The following is a 15,952-nucleotide window of genomic DNA, read 5'->3' on the forward strand; positions in this document are numbered from 1 at the left end:
AGAGCGTGAGGAACGTAGGTCCCACTCCACAGTTCCAATACCTTCCTCTTCGGCCAACTCTCCAGTTCTTTAAAGGTACCCATGGTTCACAGAAACCCGGCCAACTCTAAGGTTGCATGCACAACCGCTTTCAGAGTTAAACTGCGAACTGCTTGTGTCTCAAAAGCTCTGCCTCAGCCTTGGAACAAATCTGAGCCTCAGTCCCACAAGACGGGCCCGCCTCTCGGTTTCACGTGGTCGGTAGCGAGTCGCGCGTGGTGACGTCAGCAGTACGCGCCCCAGTGAAACTTTAGACCCGGCGTGCTCTTCGAGCCGGCTTCTTCCCTATCCGCATTTCAGGCTCCTCATAACCGCTGTCCGCCAGGCCAGAGGCAGCGCTCGACAGACTTGCGACAATGTCGATGCTAGCGGAGCGTGAGTGTCCGCCGAGCTGGACGACCGGGTGATGGGGTGACGGGGGCGCGGGTGTCCGGGCCCAAGTGGGGACAGCAGTGACTGCCGGGCCCGCGAGGGACAGAACAGCGATGTCCTGCTGACTCGCTTCTTGGTAATAAAGGCTCGGGTCGTGCGCGCACGCGTGCGTCCCGATATTCAGGAGACCGGGTCTCAGACTGTTGTCACTTGCGCTGGCCGTCGTGGCCACCTGGGAAGATTCTTTCACTTCTCCGGGCTCAAAACAAGTGTCCTGAGGTTCCACAAAGACAGGTACCGTAGCATCGCATCAGGCCTTGAATCCTAACTGTCCAAAATGTATTGGACCCAGAGAAGAAAAGCAGAATTACAAGTGTGAGGCAGTGATAAACCCCTGTCTAGAGTGCAGGCTGATGAATGGTTCTAAGCGAGACTCTGAAGTCCACTAATTCCTAATCCCAGAAGCTACTTTACTTATAAATGAGACAACATGTAGCTACAGATTCTTGCCACCAGTTGGCAGTCGTGTGATGGTCACAAAGAACTGGCTTTTAACTTTTCCTGGAAGTTGTATAGCTATCAAAGAACATAAACAGATTATTTTCTTTTTTAAAAAGATGTCATTGTGGAATTTTAGAACAAAGCGTGTTTTAGTGGAGCACACTGCATATCCTGCCAGCAGCTCAATAGGTTACAGACTGGAAACTGTCCTTTCTAGGTAGATCCCCCTTCCTGGCAGTTCACCCAGTCTCTACTTCTATGAAAATGAACTACTCTCCCTGCCTCATCCAGGCTTAAAAATCTTAGTGAGGTGACTGCATGAATACAGTTTGGAATGTCATTGGTATACAGGGCTGAACAAGTGACCTGGCAGCCGGTTCCTTACACAGCATGGCAGTGCATCTTGTGTAAGTATGTATCAGGGATGCATTTCTTAGGGGGAAGGTGGGCTCCTTTACAAACCTTGGTCAGCAACCGTTGGCAGGCATTCTCCACACATGGGTCTGACACATGCATGAAGAACACTGATTAATATGACTGCCTTTACTGTGCTCATGAGGAAGAAGACAGTGTTGTGCTGAGTTTATACCAGGTTGTTGAGCTGAGTGGAACAAGTTTTTAGATCAGCTTTTCCCCCCCAGGCATAGCACTGCATTTGAGTCCAACTCCGTTTGCTTTGTGGTGGGTTTTTTGATTGTTTGTTTTTGTTTTCCTGCCTGCATGCTTATAAAGGGTTTCTTGGTTTTGCTGGGGTATATATAGGTAAGGATCTCTGTTGATTTTACATAGAACGCAGTGAGTTCTTTTGACTAGAGGTTGTGTTATTGTTCAGTTTTTAGGCCGTTGCTGTTAGTGTGCTTAGAATGCCATGGGTAAGCAGTAATGACACTTAACCTTCAGATTTCTTACTTGGCCACACCTTTATAGAGTTTGTATTCTTGTTCTGTTGACCTAGTGGGTCATAGTTTTTCCTGAAGCCACATGTGGTGGCTCATGCCTGTGATCCCCACCAAGTGATGGAGGACTGTCACCAATTCAAGGCCACCCAAGGCTACAGAGCTAGACTGTCTCAGATAAACAAACAGTAGAACTACAGGGATAAGCTTGAGTTGTTAGGGGTCGGTTATTTATATTCATTTCTCATTTCAGAGAAAGCTTTCAATGATACCTGGGCAGTTCCCTTACATCAGCTATTCACTCCTTTCTCCTTTCCTCCTTCACTTCTCTCCTTTCTAACTCCTTCATGTATCCATGCATTTTTATCAATTGTCACTATGGACAGAGTGCTTTTTATCTTCCTCCTTGCAGTGAAGTGTAAAGATGAAGGTTTGAATATGACACGTAAGGGATGTGGAGTAATAAGACTCATGAAAGATGGGTATAAATACCACAGTGCAGTGGGGTATGAAGTACCATAGATGGTTCTGGAGGCTAAGAGAATCCATTATGGTATTGAATAAGAAGAGATATATCATTTGTTAATCATGATGTACAATTGATTCTCTCTAAGATCATAATGACTTGTGTATTGTGAATTAAGAATATAAGTTGATCTGGGCATGGTGGTACACATCCATAATGCCAGTACCTGGGAGATAGAGGCAGTAGGATCAGAAATTGAAGGTCATCCTTAGCTACTATGTATGTAGCAAATTTCTTTTTAATTAAAATTTTTTTAAAAAAAATTTATTTCATGTGCATTGGTGTTTTGCCTGTATGAGTGTCACATCCTCTGAAACTGGAGTTACAGACAGTTTTAAGCTGCCATATGGATACTGGGAATTGAACCCTGGTCCTTTGGAATAACAGCCAGTGCTCTTAACAGCTAAGCCATCTCTGCAGCCTGCTACATAGCAAATTTAAGGTTAACTTGGGCACTACATGAGTCTCCATCTTACCAGTGCCTGCAATAGTAAGTGTTGAAATTTGTAGGACTTTGGTTTGTATAAAAGATTTGGGCTTTACTTGGGGACATTAGGCAGATTTTGTTCTCCTAGACTCAGGTTTTTCTTTGTTTGTTTGTTTGTTTGTTTAACTTTTTATTGATTCTTTGTGAGTTTCACATCCTGTACCCCAGTCCCACTTCTCTCCTTGTCCCCTCATATCCACCCTTTGCACTTGTAACCTCCCCCCACAAAATAAAACACACACACACATACACATACACACCAAAAGCAAAGCATAGAAAACATCTCATCACTGAAGCTGTAGTGTGTCGAAGTGTGTTCCCAGTGTATCCCGTTGTCCACACATCTTCACTTGCAAATTTCATTGCAGTGAGTCAGTAGTTTGGTTTGAGATCTCTAGCTTCTGTGACACCATCAGTATTGGATCCTCATTGGAACTCCTGGTTATCCTGCTGTTGCCCTGTGTAATGGAGATCCTGCAGGTTTGAATCAGCAAATCTGGTCCTTTGATGTGTCCCAACTATTCACAGATGATAGAAATTTTGGGGTGGGCCAACTCAGAGCCCTGGATCTGGGCCAGGGTGGTAGCTGAGCTGGTCAGCTCCCTGGATTTCACTTATCCACATCTCCGGGGCAGGTGAGCTCTCCAGCAGTGCTTCAGCTAGCCCATCCAGTGTCGCCATCAGCAGGCGGCAGAGACAGCTCTCCTGCTCTCAAGCTCTAGGCCTGGCTTACTCACCCACACTCCCCAGAGCCAGCTCCACTGTGCTGCCCAGTCAAGGTGTGGGGACCCTTTCTCCCAAGTGCTACACCCTATAAGGGGGTAGGACAGCTCTCCCTCTCACACACCCTCAGGGCTGGCTCACCCATGCCTTTGCCACCAGGGACAGCTCCACCGTGTTGCCTAGGTGAGATGCAGGGCCTGCTCTCCGACTTGAGTTTTCTTATCAAAAAGGTAAAGACTATTTCCCTTCATTGAGACACTGTGGAAGCATTTGCCCTATAGCATGCACCAGTGAGGGTCGTAGTGACTACACCTGCTGCTGTGACGGTGTTCACCAGAGAGGCTCTGGTTGCTGCCAGTGACTGGATAGGGAAGGCTCAAATAGTGCTCTATTAAGTATTTTGCTTTGTCTCTTGGAGTAGTTTACTTTAAATTTAACAAGGCCAGTTTTTATGTCAGGAATATATAGTTACTGAGAATACCAGGGAAGATGTTCTGTCTGTTAGCCCCTTGGACACTAAATGTGTCATGTTGTATGAAGCATGTGCTTGATTTGTGTGTGTTCTTCCAGGTGATGATGATATACTTTTTGATTTGAAGGTCGGCGGAAGCAGAGATGGACCGTGGATCCCAGAGGTACTGCGTGGAGCAATGACGAGTCCAAGTTTGGCCAGAAGATGCTTGAGAAGATGGGGTGGTCTAAAGGAAAGGTACTGTATCAAAGCTCTAACATGTCCATACCGTGGCAGGAAATTAGGACTCAGAAGACGTTTGTCTTAGAATCTGGGAGAACTTTGTGCTTTAGATCAGGTTTGATTTTTTTTCTTTTAGATCAATTTAATTGATTTTGGAGAAATAAATTGTGACCAAGTGGTAAATTAGACTTGAACATAAATACTAGGTCCTCTGATTTATCAATTCAACTGTTGTAATTAGTATCTTTCTCAGATATCTTTTAAATCATTACACATGGATTCATACTTAAGCATCAGAGTTTGTTGTTTCCAACAGTGGTCCTTAATTTTCCTTTGTAGTAGACACATGCTTTCTTGAGTTTCTTATATTCTGCTTACTCCTAACTGCAGTGGGTCTTCTACTGTGAAACTATACATCCTGCTTCTGTCAGGGTTGCAGGGCTCTTGTGTTTGAATGCAGTGGGCATATGGTATCCTTAAATCACCTCACCCCTCAGCAATGGCTGCTTTGTTGATCTCTGTTGTGGTAGCCTTATCCCCTTTATCTTGCCTTGTTCTTTATGTCATTAGCCACCTCTAACTCACAACCATCTTCTTTGTCTAGACCAGTGGCTTTCAACTCTTTTGGGGTCAGATGACCCCTTTCACAGGGGTCACCTAAGACCATCGGAAAGCAGAGATATTTATATTATGATTTACAACAGTAGCAAAATTACAGTTTTGAATGAGCAATGAAAATCATTTTATGGTTGGGGTCACCACAGCATGGGGGTTGCATTAAAGGGTGGCTGTGAAGCCACTTTTTGCATGCTCTGCTCAGGTGCTCTCACGTGTTACCAGGCATTGGATTATACCTCCTGGCTGTGATACTCCAGTGGCCATGTCAAGATTAGTTTTTATTATAAACCTCTTATGCCCTCAAGTCTTCTCCTTTCCAAGCTTTCCTGGTTTTCAAAAGTGGTGCTTATCCCTGCAGTCAAACAATGCTGCCTCCATTTCCCTTTTTTCCTCCTCCGTCCATTTCAGCATAAAGGAAGCAGGAGGGCCTTTCAAACTAGACTTTAGATCACCTTGCTCCCTTGTTGAACGTTGTTTCCAAGGATCAAAATCTCCATCCCTACTCTGTCAAGGTTCTGTGAGGTTCTTTCTCAGTTGCAGTCTCTGCACTTGCTCTTGGTATGTCTACAACCTTAGGTATAAGAGCTAAATGAGGCCAGGAACCTGGAGTACTCCGCCTTCTTTCTTGATGTCATGAAGCAGAGTAAGTACCAGAGAATGCCATATGCTCCACGTGCTCCTGTGGGCGTCTGCTGCTTGCTGTAGCAGTGGCCTGGTCCAGAACATGTGTAAGATGTGTGTTCTGTGTAGTGTCTTCGTGGGCTCTGTATTGGTTCTTGGGTTCAAGAATCAGCATTGACAGTTAAGAATGCGTCTATGGTACTGCAGACATTATCTTCCAGAACCCTCTGGACCAGTGGTTCTCATTCGCAACCTTGCTGATGCTGCGATCCTTTAATACAGCTTTTCATGTTGTGGTGATCCCAACCATAAAATTATTTTCATTACTAATTCATAACTGTAATTTTTCTACTGTTATGAATTTTTATATAAATATCTGGGATGCAGCATATCTGATATGTGACCCGTGTGAAAGGATTTCGGGTCACTACCCAGAGGTTGAGAACTGCTGCCTAAGGGTATGTTCTTTTTGAATAGATTGTGAAGAAAAAGGCAATTTCTCTTTATAGCTGATAGAGCTATATTTAATCTCTTTCTGTTTAATCTCCACAGGGTTTGGGGGCTCAGGAGCAAGGAGCCACAGAACATATTAAAGTTAAAGTTAAAAATAACCACCTGGGACTTGGAGCTACAAACAATAATGAAGTGAGCGATGATTTCTGAGTGTCTTTTTGCATAGTTGATTTGTGTCAACATAAACATTGGGATTCATGCAATGGGATGGTTTTCAGTCAAGAGTATGGTTCCTGCTTTGGGTGAAGAAAGACACAAGAGGACATAGGTTGGCTGGCCTTCATCCTGTGCAGTGCATCCACCACTTTGCCTTGTCCTCCTGGATCCTTTACTTAGTCAGTGGCCTCAAGAGACACTCCTATTTTATAGCTGAACTTTATAAAAAATCTTTTCAAAGAAATGTTCATTTCAGGATAAGATCAATTTTTGCCTTTACCTGCATCCTAGTATTAGTTTGTTTTGTTAATGTGGGTGGCTTTGAGAGTGAGGAGTGATGTAAGAAAGCTGTCTTGTTTTGACTGTTGGTGCTCCACAGTTGGTTCCTTGTTATCTTGAACACAGACTCTGCACTGACACCACAGCTGCCAGAGTCAAGTTCAGCACCACCTACCCCTTCCCATTCAGAGCCACGCCTGGGAGCTTTCTTCCTGAACTCTTATAACTAACAGAACCCAGTAAAAAACTGGGAGAATTACTTTATGTAAACTAAATTGCTTCAGTAATTTGGTATCTCTGCCTAGAACAGCTAAGGTTCTCTGGAATAACAGCTAAAGTTTTAGCCACTAAAGAAAGAGTTTTTATAATGTTGATTGTGAATGCTGTTTTGAGAAACACAAAGCATGCTGTATGTACATTCTTAGGAGAAGGATGTGTTCTGTTAGTCTGATGTACACCTTAACTTTTCAGCTGTATAATAGTCCTGGCTGTCCTGGAACTCACTTTGTAGATTAGGCTAGTCATGAACTCACAGATATCTGCCTGCCTCTGCCTCCCGAGTGCTGGAATAAAAGGCATGTGCCACCACACCCTGCTTAAACTTTCTTAATAAGAAATGCTTGTGTATAGTGCATGGGGCAAATTCCTGCTCAGAAACCCTGATGCCAACTGGTTTTCATTGTTTGGAGGCCATCAGTAGTGAACACCTTGCAGTTGAATCTCATTGCTTCAGAGACTTAGGGTCTCCTTCCAGAGAGTTCTGTAAATTGCTGCAGACACAGTGGTTAGAATTCAGCAGAATAGTCTGTTGAACAGAGAGGAGGACTCCACTCTAGCTGCTCCTGTTTTTCATGGTCATAGTGTGTGCCCGTCTCCCACCTCCAGGATTTAGTTTATTTTAATGGGTGTGAGTGTTTTACTTGTGCATATGTGTTGGTACCACATACTTACAGAACCCATAGATGCCAGAAGAGGGTGTGGGATCACCTGGGACTAGAATTACAGACAGATGTGAGCTGCCATGTTGGGGTTGGGGACACAACAGAAATTGAACCTGTGTCTTCTATATGAGCAGCCAGTGCGCTTATCTGCTGAGTCATTTAACTAGCTCCCAGTAGTCTTTCTGTGTGAGAAAGCATGAATTTTATATTGCTCTAGTATAATACTCTAAATGTTGCCCATTGCTTTGTGTTTGCTCTGACTTAACTGTTGATGGGTTATTCACATTTGAGATACAGGTTTGAGCTGCTAAATAGCTTCCTCTTAATATGTATATATATTTTGTTGACTGAGAATCAAACCTGGGACTTTGCACGTGCAAACCAAGGGCTCTACAACTGAGCTTTGCTCTAGATGTCCCCCCTTTGATATGGATCTGCTTAAATCTTATTTCAAGTTTATACTATTTTATGAATCCAGCTAAACTGATTAAATAATATTTTAATGAAACATGTACAATTTCATATTAACTTCCAGATTTCTGTTACATGTCTGTGTCAGCATTATAGCAAGTTTCAGGCTTGCCTCTCATACTTTCTGGTGCTTCCAGGACAACTGGATTGCTCACCAGGATGACTTCAACCAGCTTTTGGCAGCACTCAACACTTGCCATGGCCAGGAAACAGCAGGTAAGGACACTACTACTGCTGCTTCTCCCAGCAGAGTCACACACCTGCTGCAGGCCTTTCAGACCTCAGTTGCTAATGGACCTGACACTCGGTTCTTTTTATATTTTAATGGCACTGTCACTGAATGAGCTTTTGCTTACTGGTCCATCCTGCTTGTCATAGCAACATTTTCAGTTGTCACAGTTGTGGACATGTTACTTGTATTTGGTAATGCAAGGACCATGACTAAGTGTTCTGCAGCAAAAACAGCTGTGGCTCATAGCAAAGAATGCTTAACTTTCTTGGAGGAAACAGCAGGGCATACTGAGAAGGGGTACACGGATGTTTCTAGATACTAATAGTGCTGCTGGTCTGACCCTGGAAGTAGTGTATGAAGGAAGGGGTTCACTTTGTAATTCCTCTGCTGTATAGGTTTTAAATATATCTATATGCTATGCACATGTTGTGACAAAAAGAATTGTGAACATTTCTTGAGTCTTTCTGGTGTAAAGTAAAATACACCGTATGAAATTAATGCTCTGTAAAGACTAAAATGAAAGTGAGCTAAACCTTTGGCCATCAGAAATTCCACCTTGGTGAGCATCTGGTGACATCAAAGTGTCATGACTAGGACATCACCCGGGCATGAGATGCTTTTGTCACTAGTGTCCTCATGGACCTTTGAACCTGGAATCCTTTTCTCATAGTTGTCCATATCCCTGTTCTTAATAAGGGCAAACCATCCTGTACTGGGTTTGACCTTGTTACTGTCATTGAATGCTTAGTGTCTCTGAGAGTGCTCATAACTGTCAGGCCACAGAAGTCTAAGAACTGATCTGCTCTAAGATCCCACAAAGAAGGGAAACCTGGGATGGGCTGTGCAGATAGAGAAGAGGTGGCTTGTTTTTCAGATTTTCAGGGGTTATCTGGAAAGTTCCATTTTCCTCAGTTGATGGTGTTATAATCACTATTTTCTAAGTGAGAGGTGCCATTTCAGTTGTTGAGACCCTGGCTGTCTCAGGACAGGCCTCCCTTGAACCACACTGATGACCAGGGCTGATAAGGGACCTGCAACAGCCCCTCCCAGAGTTTTTAAGCAAGGCCAGGCAGTAGGTGTTCTGAAAGACCCAGGGAACTGAGCTGTCTGTCAGGAAGGCTATGATTGACTTCACAAATGATAGTTGGCCTTCTTCATCTTCCTCCAGAGTTAGTCACCATGGGCTTCATTTTCCTTGGTGCCCAAACCTATTTCAAGTGTATTTTAAATGATGTCAAAGCTGCATGCAGCTACCAACTTCTAGGTATTCCCTGTCTGGGCCACTAGAGGGGGCCAGTAGCCCTGCTGTTGGGATTATGCATTTAGAGAAACTTGTCTGTGGCTCCACTGCGACCCAGAAGTAGAAGAATCTTTCAGCAGATTCCTTTTAGGGAAAGCCTGTTCCCAGGACAGACCTGGAGAGAGCTTGTTTTCCTGCTGTGCCATATTTTTTGAATGCAATGTCTTCATCCATGTGAGGTTTTGGTGTTTTGTTTTTGTTTTTGTTTTTCTACCATAGTCATGCATTGTTTGTATTCCATGGTAGATGACATAGGAACCTAGCATTCGTTTCTGTGGTTAAAATCCTTAGTAAATTCAAACTGTTTGTTTTCTAGCTAAGCAGACCTTTTATGTTGTTCTCTTGTAGATCACAAGAGTCAGAATATTCTTTTAAATTTCATTCTTAAAAGTTACCTTTTTCACATACTTGGGTGTGGTAGTGTATTTACAATCTCAGCACTTGGGAGAAAGAGGCGGAGGATCAGTTCAGTGTTAGCCTCATGTAAATTGTCAGTACGTGGTCAGCCCGTGTTACACAAACAGAAAAGGCAGGGGCTATCAATAAAGTACCTGTCCACAATCATGAGAACATGAGTTGAGGTCCCCAATAACCATGCCAAAAAAAAAAAAAATAGTATGTGACTATAACCCCAGGACTGGGAAGAAGAGATAAGAGGATCCCTGGAGCTCATTGACCAACCTCCCTAGCCAATCAGTGAGTTCCAGTTTCAGTGGAAGACCCTGTCTCAAAATAAGAATGTGTAGCAAGATGGAAAAAGACACCTGACATCAGGCTCTGGCCTCCACAATCATGTGTATACTTTCATACACACACAACAGACATCAACATACATATAGTAATGAGCAAGTCTATAACCATACATACATATATACATACATACTTATGCATGTATGCACACATGGGAAGAGCTATCCTGTCTTGCTTAAGCATAAAGCTTGACAAAGTTCACATTAGCATTTCGAGGGCACTTTCTTCTGCCATAGTAACCGCCTATTAACTTTCTGATATTTTGCCATTCATTATTTTAAATATTTCGAGATGGAAAGTGGGTTACTGAGAAGTTGTTAAATGTAAAGGTGTGGTTTGAAGCAGCATCCTCAAAAATTTTTACTCAACTATCCCCAAAAAGAATTTTGAAAGTGTGCCCCAACACTTATAGCAATCCTAGATGCCTGTGGTGAATGGCAGAGACCATCGAATTTGATGCCCACTGTCATCTGTTTAAAGTATACATACTTCTGTAATTGTCAGAAAGGCTCTATTTCATAATTCCTTACTCTGAAATAATATTTCCATCTCATGTACACCATTGTATCTTATGTTAATATATGTTTATTCTTAATTTTTTTATATTTGTGTTTTGAGTTAGGTCTAGCCTTGTGTCTTGATAAGTTGAAAGGCTGGTTTTGATGAAAAGATAGGGGCCTGTTACCCATATCTGGGTTCCCTATTGATCCCAGAGAACCGCCTCACCTAAGGTGGTATCAAGGCATGTGGGGAAGGAGGGCCATGGGGGCTGTGGCTCTCTGCTCAGAGGAGTGCCTGACAACTCCCAGAGACAAAGTGAGCCCCTGGCTCAGTCCAGGCTTAGGTCAGAAGCCTTAGGCCTTATAAACTGAGAGCAGCTCTGGTGGGACACAGTTCAGTGGCTTAAGGAGCACTTTTAGTAACCTGTGCTGAGCACTGGCTGAAAGCAGAAGCACCTGTCTTCACAGTGTTCCCAGCCTGCTCTGCGGCATGCTCAGTTTTGAAATTACTAGGAACTCCTGGGGGAGATATGGCTACCTAAGATGTGGCTCAGTGGCCATGTGGGAATCAACTCACCACTATTTACTGCAGGTGATTAAATGACATTCTAGTATCAGGCTGTGCCAGTGAGCTCAGCCATGTTGAAAGGCTTTTGGCTTACCTTGGTATTGTACTGCTGCGAATATGGCCATGAATAGTCATGTGTAGATTCTGATATCAAGACAGTTTCATTTCTCTTCTTTGAAGGTTTTATTGGCTCGAGGGAACCTTGCCTGCTCTACACTTTTAAAAGAAATTCCAATTCTTTGGTAACAGTTCAGTAATACGTTTTTGACACTCCTGCAGAAGTTTATGTAAGTAACATCTTTCATGAAGAGAATGAATTATACAATGTTTAATATTTTTCTTCTTTTTAAAGATTCCTCAGAAAACAAGGAAAAGAAATCTTTTAGCCTTGAAGAAAAATCCAAAATCTCCAAAAACCGGGTTCATTATATGAAATTCACAAAAGGTGAGACCTAGCATTCACTTGTTGAAGTATGTATTTAGGCACTGGGTTTCCTGAGGCACTGTGACTCTTGTCCAGCCCTAAGCACTGGCTGCTTATTTGAAGTTCTGAATGCGAGGTCTGGGCAGCCTGGTGGATTGATCTGCAGCAGCCCTGAGTGTCAAGGGCTTAGTACAATAGCAATTTCTGACTTGCCAGGAATCTTATTAAAGTACAAGTTGGGGTGCAGTGGTGCCAAGCACAGCCCAGGGGAGGCTTCAGACTGGGTAAGTCCTGTGTAGGCTGAGTGGAGGTCAGTGTTCTGTTTAGAGGAGATGGTAGTGCTATGTAGCTAGATCAGAAAAAAAAATTGAAGTTCATCTTTACAGCTTTGACCCTTTATTTAGTTCTTAAAAGCTGTGGAAGATCGTTCCTGTTATTTGGCAGTTTGCGTCATTAATTATATCAAAGTCTACACTGTAATGACACCTAGTCCCAAGCTAACCCTTATAATAGTCTCCACAAGTTCTCCATCTCATGGAGTATCACAGTAGGCATTTCATGGCCATGGCCAGGGTGGTGTTGAGATAATGCAGTGGTTGGAAATAGGGCAACAAACTCTCCTTTGCTCATCACCACCTTTCTAAGCCACTCCCATCTTCCCCATGTAGTTTCTCATTGGTGGGTGCAGCTTTTCTCTGTAGCCATTAGATGGCAGTCGTGTACAGATAGATGAGAAGCCTCTGCTGTAAACAAGTCTCAGATGTTTCTGTAGAGTGGCCACAAGCTATTCATTATTACACGCTGTACTTCATGTGTACTAGATGTGATGGTTACTCTTCTATGGTATCCATTTACTATTTGATTGTTCTATGGGAAATTGGATGTCTGTTCCTGTCTCTATGCCAGGAAAAAGGTATCTCTTTGCCTTGGTCTTGGCATTTTGGGGTTTTTTAACTCCTAGAACCTGCCTTTGTAGCTATGGGAGACAGTTTTGACTGGAAACTTGTTAGTAGCTCTCCTCCAGGACCAGAGCCCCAACAGGTAGAACTGGGTTTGGAAGAAGGGAAAAGGCATGGCAGAGACTAGGGTCCGGGAACAGAGTGACTTCCAGGCTCTGTGGGAGGAGAGCTGCAATCCCCTTTGTTCCAGTGTGTGGTTTAAGGGGCTCCTTTGTGCTATCCCTTTCTCTTTCACATGCAAACATTTTGTTGTTGTTGTTGTTGTTGTTGTTGTTGTTGTTGGAGGTGCATGAGGCTTCTAACCAGGACTTATCTCCACCACACCATAACCCATTATAGACCAAAAAACTACTTTGCTGTCCCTCTAGTCCTTGGGAGGTAAGGAATGGTAGCCCCTTAGTCCCTGGTCCCGTAAGCTGCCCTTCTTATTTCATTAGACACTATAGGAAGACTAGAAACACTGCAGAAGGGTGTTGCAGCGCACACAAATGGAATTCACTTTTGGATGACATGTAGCCTCCCCCACTTCCTTCCCTCTAAATATATGTAGTCTTCTGATTGTCCTTTAGAACCTGACTGCATGCCTGACTTCATCTGAAGCATTTGCTGAAGTTAGTTAGAATAAACCTCCCTAAGTTGCTTCAGTCTGATGAATTCTGGCCATATCTGCTTTCTATTTCTGATTCAGCCACTCCCTTGCTGGTGACCCTGTCAAACTGTTTGGTGTGTTATGCCTTCATTTCTCTCTCACAGTGAGGTTTGCATATTTATCAGCCCTGCTCATGAAAAAAAGAGGCCTTGGTGTGCAGAGAAGAAAGAGATGAAGGTGTATTGTGTTAGAGGGAGAGGAGGTGTCAGGAAACAGAGGACTCAAAGGCTGGGAATAAGAAAGGAAGAACAAAAAGGAGTGGAAATCCAGGTAGTAGAGGAAACAGCAGATAACCACCATCTGCACCGTCCAGTGAAAGTTGGTGTTACAGTTCTTTTCATTTCCTAAAAGCTGTTTCTTTTCAGTTGGTCTTGTCTCTGGGTTTGAATGACATCTGTGAACTGTCGTTATCCTAAAGGAGCCTGTCTGGGTCTGCGGAAGCTAGCTTCTGGTTGGTGCTCTCCCAGAAACATCCCGAACCATTTCCCTTCCTTCAAACTCTGTTTCCTTTTCTGCAACAGAGGAGATATTTGCAAGCTGCCATGATGCTCAGCTGGGCTCTGTTCTGTGGTTTGTGAGACATGATCCTTCTTATGGAACTCATACTGGAATCTTCCAGCCTTGTGGAAATAGGGAATTTGACATTCATGATGAAAGTTCCTAGTTCCCTTTGCTAATGAGGATGAATCACATCATAAGCCCCTATGTAGTCCAGAAAACTAAAATGTAGGAAGGTAATACCTCTGTACAGCCTGCTGAAGACCTTCCCAGAGCAAGGGCCAGCCTTTGTGGTGACATATGCCTTTAGTCCCAGTAGTGGGAGTTAGAGGCATATAGATCTCTGCATCCAAAGCCAGCCTCATCTACATAGTGAGTTCCTGACCAGCCAGGGCTGCAAAGTGATACCCTATCTCAAAGAAGAACTACAAAATGCCTGGCTAGAGCAAGTGGTACTGTAATATCTGCTACTGCCTAAATTCCCACGTCCTGATGCATAATTACTTCTTTTTGTGGCTTCTACTTGGTCATTTGATTTGGAATAATTAATTATGTCATTTTAAGTTACTATCATCTATATTTGTTTGAAATCTAGCTCCTCCCATTGTTGGTGTATTCCTTTAGCTATTTCATTGGGTTCTTATGTCTACTATATCTCCAGCCTTATTCCACCTAACCCCTCTCAACCCTCAACACTAGGTAGGAGAGAAAGAAGGTTAGAGGGAAAGGGGAGTTTAGACCTCTTTAGACTACTTCCTGCTGATTAGGGGTGTCGGGTTCCTTGAGGCAAGTCTAATTTTCATCATCAGAATATCCAGCAATAGCAAACCAGCAATCCAGTAAACACCGAAGCAGGTGGAGCAGCAGCCGCCACAGGCCTTCTCAGAGTTCTTTCATTTATATCTTCTCCAGCATCCCCAGAATTAAACGATCTGCAAATGGCAAAGATCATGCCCCTCCTAGAGCATGAGATAACTATAGCTAATGGCTATGGACAAACCGGAACAGCCCCATACCCCACACCGGGGATTAAAACAAAATCATACTCATATAACATAATTGTGTTTTTAAAGAAACGAAAACTCTCACTACATCCCACAGTAATACCCTGATTGTAAGGGGCGTTGGTTTTATTTTTAATGTATTATTCTTGACTGAATCATGTAAATGAATTTTGAAGCAGCCCAGATAAACCTGTTTTTTAATTTAACAAATATATTTACTGAGGCAACATTTCTTTAGAGTTAGGACTATCTATACCTCGTTGATCTTTTACCTGTGTTATAGTCCATTTCCTCCTCAGGTGCCAGACTAGTGGGTGCAGTTGGCACTTGTCAATCTGGGAGTCACACTCCTCCTCTCAGTGACCACTGAGATGATCTAGAAAAGCTGATAACGGTGATTGATAGCCAAACAGTGACAGATTGATTGCTGTCTTCAGTGCAGCATTCCTCTGTGAAAACCCACACCCAGCCTGGAATGGACTTCCTTATGTCTGTGGCTCCTGGAAGCCTTTCTTCCTGGTTCTCCAGATACAGTTGTAGCTGAACTAGAACAGCCACAGCTAAATAGGCAACATATGTTTTCTGCCCTGTTCAGTTTTTCTTTTGTCATTTTGTCAAAAGTCTAAGTTTGTCATCAGTCTTTGTTGTGATTTTTACCATAGAAAAACTGAAGCTTCAAAACTGAAGCTCCCATCCATTCAAAGTTGAGTTTTACTATGTGTATTCTATCCAAGAGTGACCATAAGTTCATAACATATATAAATGATTCAGTCAGGACCTTTAGCTGACTCCTAACTTCAAGATCACACCTGTCTTCCCATAATACCCACTTACAGGTTCCTTCCTTATGGACTCTAGCTCTCGTTTCTGTGTTCTTGTTTTTCAGATTAAATTCAGAGCAAGTCCTGTACAGCCCTGGTTTATACATTTAAGTGAACTTTGCTAGAGGATAGAAATTTCTGACCCAAGAATCCATTAGAACTCTAGAACCCCTAGCACCTCCATTGAATCTGAGATTTGTTCTGAATCTCAGTGTGTTTATTTCTTCACATACGAATTGTGAACTGTGGCCCCATGTTCTCTCTTTTCTTTGAACCTTTGCTCAGTGAAATTGCTATAAAAAGAGGTATAAATTTATGTTTCTTTCAGGATGGCTCCTCTTTTCAGGGGCTGGGTTAACCCTTAAGGAGAGCTGGTCAGTGGTTTGAGGGTTCTTGTTTCTTTTTGAGTT

At 43.1% G+C, this 15,952-nt stretch overlaps 1 protein-coding gene across 1 annotated transcript in view; it reads left to right on the forward strand.

Annotated features, from left to right (window-relative positions):
• The first annotated feature begins 278 nt into the window (after positions 1-278).
• The window catches only part of Pinx1 (PIN2 (TERF1) interacting telomerase inhibitor 1), a 57,334-nt gene continuing 41,660 nt past the window's right edge, over positions 279-15,952 (forward strand). The window contains exons 1-5 of the mRNA XM_028758828.1: positions 279-414; positions 4,144-4,253; positions 6,030-6,122; positions 7,975-8,053; positions 11,540-11,632. Of these exons, the coding sequence (XP_028614661.1) occupies positions 396-414; positions 4,144-4,253; positions 6,030-6,122; positions 7,975-8,053; positions 11,540-11,632 (394 nt within the window). The 5' untranslated portion in view covers positions 279-395. The remainder of the gene's footprint in view (positions 415-4,143; positions 4,254-6,029; positions 6,123-7,974; positions 8,054-11,539; positions 11,633-15,952) is intronic.

This window comes from Grammomys surdaster, unplaced genomic scaffold (assembly GCF_004785775.1).
Source record: "Grammomys surdaster isolate TR1022 unplaced genomic scaffold, NIH_TR_1.0 126219, whole genome shotgun sequence".
Classification (NCBI taxonomy): Eukaryota; Metazoa; Chordata; class Mammalia; order Rodentia; family Muridae; genus Grammomys; species Grammomys surdaster.